Source organism: Centroberyx gerrardi, chromosome 22, assembly GCF_048128805.1.
Source record: "Centroberyx gerrardi isolate f3 chromosome 22, fCenGer3.hap1.cur.20231027, whole genome shotgun sequence".
NCBI lineage: Eukaryota > Metazoa > Chordata > Actinopteri > Beryciformes > Berycidae > Centroberyx > Centroberyx gerrardi.
In genome coordinates, this window is record NC_136018.1 from 863,027 (window position 1) to 873,132 (window position 10,106).

General features: G+C 40.8%; 1 protein-coding gene across 1 annotated transcript; it reads right to left on the minus strand.

The window, feature by feature from the left end:
* LOC139923838 (E3 ubiquitin-protein ligase TRIM39-like) lies at nucleotides 1-2,652 on the minus strand. The gene has a single exon (XM_071914728.2). It carries the CDS (start codon nucleotides 2,362-2,364, stop codon nucleotides 970-972), a length of 1,395 nt encoding a protein of 464 aa, XP_071770829.2. The 5' UTR covers nucleotides 2,365-2,652; the 3' UTR covers nucleotides 1-969.
* Nucleotides 2,653-10,106: the final 7,454 nt, after the last annotated feature.

Here is a 10,106-nt window from a genome sequence, read left to right on the forward strand (position 1 = left end):
TCCAATTCAAATGACTTTATTTTTCCAAGGAACTTTATGTTTCAGATCAGATGCATCATACAGGCCACACACACACACACACACACACACACAGAACACTTAATACACACATTAGCTGTCATGAGGAGACAGCATTAAAACTATTCAAAAGACAAAAGTAAAAACAATAGTAAATTCATTCATAATCTCTGGAAAACAAACTTTGCTTTTCTCCAGATAACGAGATAATTAATCTGTGGCCGTTACTTTGTTTTCCAGAGATCTCCAGATGATTTTGTCGTTATCTCTGGAAAACAACATGTGTTATCTGGAGATAATGACATAAATAACTCGATATCTGGAGAAAACAAAGTTCAATTAGCTCGTTATCATGGAAAAACGGCGTAATAAAATGTATGAATATATGTCCAGTGGCTTCTATAAGACGGATGGTCAGATCACATATCTTTATTCACTTTCCATTTCAATCAGCTTTATTAGCATGACAAGTAATAGGCTGCTGACTGTATGTTGCCAAAGCTTACATAAATAATGGAGACAAAAATCAGAAGCAAACAAAATGATTAGAACAAACTGTAAACGAATGCAGATCAACCTGATTATGCAACATAAAACACACAGAGATTCACATTCATTCTGATATAACAGAAATTTCTGCAGCTTTAATAGATATTGTAGTTTTTTGTTATTTGATCAAGTTTAAAATTCACTGCGTTTCTGGATTATTCTGGAAAAAATGTCTCTCCTATAATAATTTCTCCATCAGCACTTTGACTCTGATGAGGACCGGTTCTTGGTCGATACGCGTTAGTCGCTGTTTTTATAATGAGGCTATAATAAAGACTTTTTACATTTTAGTACCTGCAGATAGATAGATAGATAGATAGATAGATAGATAGATAGATAGATAGATAGATAAATAAGAACTTTATTAATCCCAGATCATCATCATCACCATCATCTTCATCTCTAACTGTGCTGTTCCACTGTTACAGAGACCTTCACTGGTAAAATCTTCAGAGGTTCATCCCAAGTGTTAAAGTATGGAAACAGCCTGTCAGTGAAGGTGTGTGTGAAGGTGTGTATGTGTGTGTTAGTATCAGGATCAGAGAATGACAGCTTTCCTCTGTTCCAGTCCAGATGCAGTCTGATCCTCTGGAACTTCTTCTTCACTGGGAGATCAGTGTCTGGATCTGATGGGGAGTCTGCTATGTATTCACCATTACAGAACCATATTCTCCATAATCCAGACTGTATGTCTCCTTTCCTCTGGACAGACTCTGCTAACACACCCAGGAACCAGTATGTACTGTCTCCAACCTCAACATCCCAGCTGTGAGTTCCTGAGTTAAAGCCCTCTGATCCCAGGACAGACCAGGAGTTAATCCTCTCTGTGTTTTCAGGAAGCTTCTGTCTCTCTCCACGTCTCACACTGGTCAGATCTTCAGACAGGATGAGATCTGGATCAGCAGTGTTTGGGTCCAGGATCACAGGAGTGTAGGAGACCATCTCCTTCATCTTGTCCCAGACTGTGAAGCTCAGGTTGCCCAGGTGTTTGGCCTCGTCTATCAGAGCTCCTGAGACCAGCTGTGGATCCTCCAGCAGGGGGCGCTGGACTCTTTCCACTGTAGCCTTGTAGTTCTGCAGGAACGAGACGTCTTCAGCTCTCAGCTCCTTCTGTATGGCTCCGACTGTGTCTGAAAGAGCTGCTATCTCTCTGCTCAGACCCTCGATCTTCTCCTTCATCGTCTGACTCTTCTGCTCCTCTTCCTCCCTCAGTGCAGCGATCCTGGCCTCCTCTTCCTCTTGTAGAAACTGGTGAAGCTTCTTAAACTCCTCCTTAATCTGCCTCTCTGTGTGTCGGGCCTGGACCTTAATGTGTTCTGCTGTTTGATCATAGTTTTCTTTAAATTCATTTAAGAGCTCCAGTTTCTCCTGTAAGGGCTTCAGTGATTCCTGAAGTTCCTCCTTGAGATCCAGTGCAGCTTCATCGATGGGTCTGATTCTGTGGTCGGTGTGTGTTTTTGAATGCAGACAGACAACACACACTGTCTGCTGATGGTCCAGACAGAAGAGCTTGAGTTTCTCAGAGTGCAGACTGCAGAGAAGCTCAGATCCTGCTGAAGCTCTCTGATCTCTCTCCAGTAAGAAAGCCTCACACAGGTTCTTTAACACCAAGTTACAAGGTGGTTCATTCCTTGAAGATCTTCTCTTACAAATTGGACAGTCATGTATTAGTTTCTCTGTCCACCAGCTCTGCAGACAGGCTTTACAGAAGCTGTGGCTGCATGACAGGAGGACAGGATCTTTAAAGATGTCATGGCAGACAGAACAGGAGAGATCCTCCTCTGATCTGGAAGACATTTTCTCTCTGAGTGAAGCTGAAAACAAACTGGACAGATGGCTCAAACAGGAATTCAGTCAGCCAGTTGTGGCACCACTCCCTCCTCTAGAAAGTTCCCTGAAAGTTACTTTCACTTTGAGTCGTGGTTTCTCTAAAACTCACGTTCAGTTTGTGCAGTCAGCAGCAGGTTGAAGTGGCAGTTTTCCAGTATTCCCAGTATTCCCTCCTGTAGCTGTCCTCCCTCAGTGGAAGTCGTGGGTTTGGTCTGAAGGTGAATCTTATCGTCTGTCTCTCGGTGTGTGTGTCTCTTCTCAGTGAGGAGAGGGAAAATAACAACCTCTGTTTCCTGGTTTGTCTCGGTGAAGCACATTAAGGGGCGGAGCTTTGTCCTGCTTCAGAATTAAAGTGACAGGATAAACTAAGAATGTATAACAGTCAGTACCATGTGATTTGGCAAATGTGACTCAGAGTTAAACAGCCAATGATGTAAAAGAACATTTGGGTAAATTTTCTCGTACGTCATTGGCTGTTTAACTCTGATTGACACATTGAAATGACCTGAAATGTCAGATTGAGTTGCTTTAAGTGACTGGAGTACTAGACTTTTACTGAAGTAAACTTTTGAATGCAGAACTTTTACTTTTAATAAAGTATTTTTCCATTATGGTATTTGATACTTTTACTTCAGTAAAGGATTAGAGGAGTTTTTCCACCGCTGATACAGAGAAATATAACTGACCTGAGAGCAGCGTTCCTCCTGTCTGTTCGGTCTGAGAGTTCAACAGACCGCTCCGGTTACACATCTACCTCTCTCTCTCTCTCTCTCTCTCTCTCTCTCTCCCTCTCTAATGGATCAGAGTGAAGGTAGAGCGAGGCAGAGTGTGAATGGGAGAGAGAGAGAGAGAGAGAGAGAGAGAGAGATTTGATTCTGGGAGAAACCAAGGAAACTATAAAAGAAGGAAGGGTCATTACGTCATGTGACAGCATTCGAATTTTGCATTGGTGCCAGACTTTGGTGCCACTTCTATTGAAGTTAATGGGGCGGGCATGGCAAGTCCCACTATAACCCATCATATCTGTGTTGTTTCACCATTGACTGAAAAATGCTTCTCACAAAATAAAAAAAAACACATTACGTGATGTTGACTGATGTTTTTTATCTAAATGTGCGCGTTCGTTTTCCTTGTTGTTGGTCTCCAAACAGATCATGGCTCTGTCCAGCAGCTCAACTCAAGCCCCTGTTTGGTCCAAGAAGCTACATCATGATACCTGACCAAACGGGGCAGGTCCGACCTGTTATCGCTGACCTGACTGCAATTATAACCAGATCAATTTATTAATGGCCCTGATTGTAACTGGCTGGACTCAATGCTGTGGCCTGTCAGAGTTAGTTAAATATCCTTAAGCCAAACTAGGACTTGACTGTATGCTACAATGCCTTGCAGTTCGCCTCAGTGATTTACATTCGTACTAGTCATCTAGCTTATATTATTAGCTAGCACACACAGAAGTCATGATGACAACGATTAAGCTAGAGAGGCTGTAACATTTGCTCTCACTCACCAACACCGCAGCTCCCTGACTGGAAAGATAAAGAACGTTCTTCAAACCCTGTCTGTTTCTTTTACACCTTCACGAGGATTATTTCTTACTAACGTTAACGCTTTTTAACGGTTTAAAAACCGGACGTCTCAACAGAGGAGATGGCGATCCCGTTCACCTCAACGTCGGCCGAACTGAAAGTTTTCACACTTGGCACCGATGTGCGTTCACGCCATGGATGTATTAAACTATGGATGAGGCATTCAATGATGGCGGCCCATTCATTCCAATGAAAGTTGCTCACCCAGCGCATACGCCGAAAACGTTTTTACGAATCCTACTTCCGTGTCCACAGCACCTGCGCAGTACTGTTTTTCTTGGCCCCGCCTATCCCACATGAACGAGTCTAGTGGCGTTCTCGTAGCGACCGTGACGACGGCGCGTTCATGTGCAGCTTTCTAGGTTCTAGCTTCTGATTGGCTGTTGCTGCTGCAGACTCGGCTCTTCGGGGAAACCATCGTCCAGGTATGACTCTATCATTTATTCAATCACAGAACATTTGCTTTATTTGTATAAATCTTACATCCGATGTGGAGTGATTCAGTCTGGATAAAGTTGAGCTAAGCTAACGTTGGTAATAACGGTTAGCATAACGAGACGGCTAAGAATCTAGAGGCTAGAGTCAGCTAACACATCCATGGGTTAACATCAAACAAGTTAACGTAAAGATAGAAATGTTCGCTAACGTTAGATCATAGACTAAACTTTGCATTTGTGATTTATGCTCCACTCGTGTTGCTCCACTTGTTGTGTTGAACGTTGTCTTGTGTTTCTCACAGGGAGTCAAGTTCATGCCACACATCGCTAGCCAGGTCCATGTCAAGGGTTTACTTGCTTAACCAGGTGAGGAGATTCATTTTGAACTTAATTTAGAGCATTTTCGACGAGAGATGGTTCACATCGGTCACAGATAGTAATGACTTGGTAGCGACTTTTTCACCTCTACTGGAGCCAGTGCTTCACAAATTAAGTACTTTTCACCCTGTGCTGTAATCACCATCATGATGTATGCCAACTGTTTTCTGGAAGACACTGAGCTGCAGATACTAACTGCAGTTTCTTCTGTTACAGAAAGTCCTGCTCTTCAAGAACCACCTGACACTTCTCTGGAAAATGCTCCCAAAGAAATTAACTTATTTATGATGTGTTCTGGCCTTTTCACTAGTTTCTTTCTTTACTAGATTTCTGAACCCTTTGCTTTTACTGAATCTTACCTTGTACTGACATATTACAGCTGCCCTCTGTGGACCGGGGCTCTCTAAATATCCACCTGTTATAAACTAGTGTTCCAGTTCAAAGATGATTGTGGTTGTTTTGTTTTTTTTGTCTTGTAATGCTTGATACTCCTGAGAATGTTTCACCCATATAAAATGGAACATGTAGAATGGAACGTATTTTGAAATAAATGTTTACTTTACATATAACAGTTTGTCTTGAATCATCTATTAAATAAGTCTTATTTGTCATCACTCTGTAGTCCACTGCCCTCAAATTACTTTTCTCCATCTTACCTTGGTTATTACATTTTACCAGCATTATGTTTTTGTAGTCACAAATATCAATATTATGTTACTAACAGTGTTTTTATTTATACAAGTCTTACAGAATATACACTGATACATTTTTTGAATGTCTCTTCCTTGTGAGTAATTTCTGATAATATTGACTAAAGCCACACATCTAGACCACATAGTCCAAGTTAACCAACATGCTGTTGCCTCAGTGTAGAGATAGTATTACTTGTAGCCATTATTATTCTGCTGCATGTATTGATTTAATCCATGGGACTGAACTACACTGGATCAAAGGTGGGTCACCTCACAACATTTAGTCATGAGAAATATTAGTACTCTGATCAAACACAGTCCTATATAAACAGTGCATGAAGACAGGTTTGCATTCTGCAACTTAGATGCAAGGTTTGCTAGTGGAAAAAAAAATCTTAAATTATTATCATTGGGAATATTCTAGGTTCGTTTGGTGTCACACCAAGGTTTACTTGAGTTTGTAAGTGTTATACTGTCTAGACTCTGTCATAACAACATTTCTATAAGCTTGATCTCCCTATGCAGTGCCCAGAAACACTCCTGGTTGGAAGAAGACTCAATCCCATTTACATAATAGACATTATCAGTAACTCAAGCAGGTTAACTCAAATTGGACATCTAAATATAAATTTACAGACAGTAAAATAAATTAGAACAACCATCAAAGCCCAAATACATTCATAACTTTAATAGGATAAAGAAAAGTACATAGGCATAGTGTGTAAACTGAGAATTTCGAGATGTAAATAAATATATAATAGTAAGTAGGTGCATAGAACTGCTTATGCTACATGTAGCTGGTTAACTACAGCAATGTTATAACGTTAGCTAGCTAGCTTGCAAGCGACCTATTTAATCAAGAGAGAAACAAAAACAAAATAGAAACCATCCGTTATTGTTCTGAAGTCTTGCCTGTTAAACCTAAGTGTCGGCGGACGTGTAGGTTGAGTTTAATGTGATCTAGTTTGATCACATACAGCTAAAAGCCTCCGCTAACAGTCAGCTAGCTGTATAGCTCGTCAACAGTGGAAGTAGAAGCGGTGAATGCGCACGGAGCGTTCCCGTGGCCGAGAGGCGCGTTCACGGAGCTCCATAAAATCCAGCTTTATACGGCTCTTGGTGGCTTCCAAAGAAAAATGGAGCCAATGATTTAAAAGTTGATAACTGAAAGAATCGTTTTTGACTTTGAGTGATAGCCATAAAAATGTTCCCGGAGTTTTACAGCTGTTTCTTTCCCCATGTATGTCTATGGGAAAAAGTCTTTTTGGGCCCGCGTCACGTGACTTGCAATACCGAGCTTGGCCACTACGCCAAAATGACCGCACAGCCCAGAGCTCTTCCTGGGGGCTTGGTCTCCCAAGACAAAGTTTGACTGTTGTCATGGTAACCCTGGCTTACATGGAAGTGTGTGTGTGTGTGTGTGTGTGTGTGTGTGTGTGTGTGTGTGTGTGTGTGTGTGTGTGTGTGTGTGTGTGTGTGGTTGGGCAGTGGGAGACAGTGTTGGCAGTATTTTTTTAAACCTTAACCATTATTTTGCTGAATATTGCAATTAAGATATAAATTGCAGTTTTTGCAGTAAACAGAGTTTTCAATATTTTAGATTTCAGAGAACAAGAAACATTTTGAATCACAAACTGAGAAGTTGTTGCTGAAGATTTGCTGTTTGAATACAATGAAAGCTTTTTTTACAAAGTGCAGTTACAATCCAAAGAGCATTATAAAAAGGTTTTCCTGTGATTTAAAAAGTCCAGTGAGTCCCAGTGTTGAAAAATCAGGAAAATCATTTCCATGGTTGAGTGTGTGTTCATTCTTTAGGCAGCAGCGCCACCTGCTGTCCAACCAACAAACTACCAGTTTACTGTCAATATTCTGTCCACGCTTTTAGGACATCACACATCCAAGTTCTGGATAGTTGCTGTGTATGCCTAGCTACATGACTACAAATATAAGCTGTGAAAAAAAACATGTATTTTTCATTTAGGCCTACTGCAGATTTCACTTTAAACATGTTCTTTATTTTCCACTTTTGTGCATTGTATTAGTTTATATTTTAATTCAATTCAGCAAACTCTAATTCATGGCAAAGTCTCTGAATTGAATAGTTTTTGCAACCAAAACATTGGAAACTGCATATAGAGACTACATTTCTGGGGACAAAGTGCAGCAGTGACTGATGTCTCACCTTCATCTGATGAACCTCTTCCATCTGTTGGACAGGAGGAAACCTCCGGCCTCTAGAGGGCGTCAGAGTGCTGGACCTGACCAGGTAGGAGGACCAGGAAACTACAAACACAAACAGGTTCAGCTCTCAGATCCGGTCTTCAGATCATTAAAACACCGTGTTAGTTTTATTCTGTTCATCTGACAGTTGTGTTCATGACACAATCGGCCAAATATCTGCAGTAAGAATGATACCGATACTGATATTAATGTTCATGTTAATAATGTCAATAATATTAATAATGATAATAAACTTTATTTGTAAAACTAAAAAAAATTCCTTTCTTTCTTCATTCTTTCCTCCTTCCTTTCTTTCTCTTTCTTTCTTTCTCTTTTTCTTTCTTTCTTTCTTTCTTTCTGTCTTTCTTTCTTTCATTCTTTTTTCCTGTTGAAATGTAGAGAGTAAAAGTAAAAAGTCTTGTAAGTAAAAGAAAAACTGCTGTAAAGTAGATACTTGAAAATCTGAAGTACAGTAACAAGATATTTTTACTTTATGTTTGTGTTGATGGTTATTTGCCTCGTAACAAAGTGTGTGTGTGTGTGTGTGTGTGTGTGTGTGTGTGTGTGTCTGTAGGTCCTATATTGTCTAGTCTCCTCACACTAACACATAACTCTTGTGTGGATGAATACTGTAATGATTTCTCAGGTCATATTTCACACCACAGTGTTTTATTATGAGCTTGGATGGAACTCAGTAGAGTCTCAGTAGAGTTTCTAATGTAAATCAGATGTTTAACTGGCACTTTAGTTGAAGTGTGAAGCCTCACAAGCAGATCAGGAGCCGGTTAACAGATTATTGTCGTAATCTGTTGGTTTCTTTGCATTATGAAAACATTCCTGTATGTGGAATATGTGTGATTGTGTGACAGTGTGATGTCCAGCCCATTGCGCTGTATGGTAGTGAAGTCTGGGGTCCACTCAGTCATCACAGCTTCACCCGCTGGGAGAAACATCCAACACAATCTTTACATGCAGAATTCTGCAGATACATTTTACACGTACACAGAAACACACCAACACATGCATGTAGAGCAGAATCAGGCAGATACCCACTGATAATTAACATTCAAAAGAGAGCACTCAAATTTTTTCATCACCTTAAATCCAGCCCCCTAGACAGCCTCCACTCCAAAGCCCTCCAAACCCAAGAGCTGAGCCCAGAAAAGAGTCCACTATGTCAGCTGGTGCTGAGACTAACCGGCCCTTCTCACACACTCTGACCAGAGAGAGAGAGAGAGAGACATAGAGAGACTAACCGGCCCTTCTCACACACTCTGACCAGCTCACACCAACACTGCTGCACCAACACCAACCAGAGTAAACCACATTATAACGCAATATAAAGAAACCTATTTGGAACATTGGAAAGAAGAAACTAAAAGCCAAAGTAGATCAGAATGTTATCTGGCCCTAAAAAGAGATTATGAATTGGCAGAATATCTCTCTACTGTCAGAGATAGGAAGCAGAGACAGATCCTCACCAGGTACAGGCTCAGCGACCACAAATTGGCGATCGAAAAAGGACGACACAAAAAATCATGGCGACCAAAAGAAAACAGAATATGTGGTCACTGTTGGACAGGTGAGGTTGAGACAGAGATGCACTTCCTCCTACAATGTAAAACATTCGATGAAATAAGGAACGTTTACTTTAACAAGCTCAACTCTGTAATTTACTCTGTAATCAGATTTCAAAGAGCTTAACGACCTCTCAAAATTAAAAATACTCCTAGGAGAAGGAGACAGGGCATATCTTGCTGCCCAATATGTATCAACATGCCACAACCTGAGGGACAGTGAGTGACCGAGACACACACACACACACACACACACACACACACACACACAGTATGATGTGATCTGTTGAAATGTAATTGGGGAGATGGTCACTGAATGAATGACTCTGTTCCTATAGGATCCATAACATTACTGTTAACTGGGGATTCATTTCAATATGGCTGCTGTCCCCCTTCATCCTTCCCTAAACATAAACCCCTCATCAGCACTCACACACACACACATGCAGAGGATATACTGTATATATATAATTAATATGTAGCAATCTTAATGTTGTGTTACTATTGTTTTGTTTCATTGACTCTTGATGCTTTGGCAATATTGTTGTTGTGACATTCATGCCAATAAAGCAAATATGAATTTGAATTTGAGAGAGAGAGAGGGAGAGACACAGAGAGAGAGAGAGAGAGACAGAGAGAGAGACAGAGAGAGAGACAGAGAGAGAGACAGAGAGAGAGAGACAGAGAGAGAGACAGAGAGAGAGACAGAGAGAGAGACAGAGAGAGAGACAGAGAGAGAGAGACAGAGAGAGAGACAGAGAGAGAGAGAGAGAGAGAGAGAAGATGATATAAAGTCAATCAGCAGAACGTTTCAAA

Excerpts from the sequence above, each read along its gene's own strand:
- LOC139923838 (XM_071914728.2), bottom strand. The coding sequence starts at position 2,364 with ATGTCTTCCAGATCAGAGGAGGATCTCTCCTGTTCTGTCTGCCATGAC.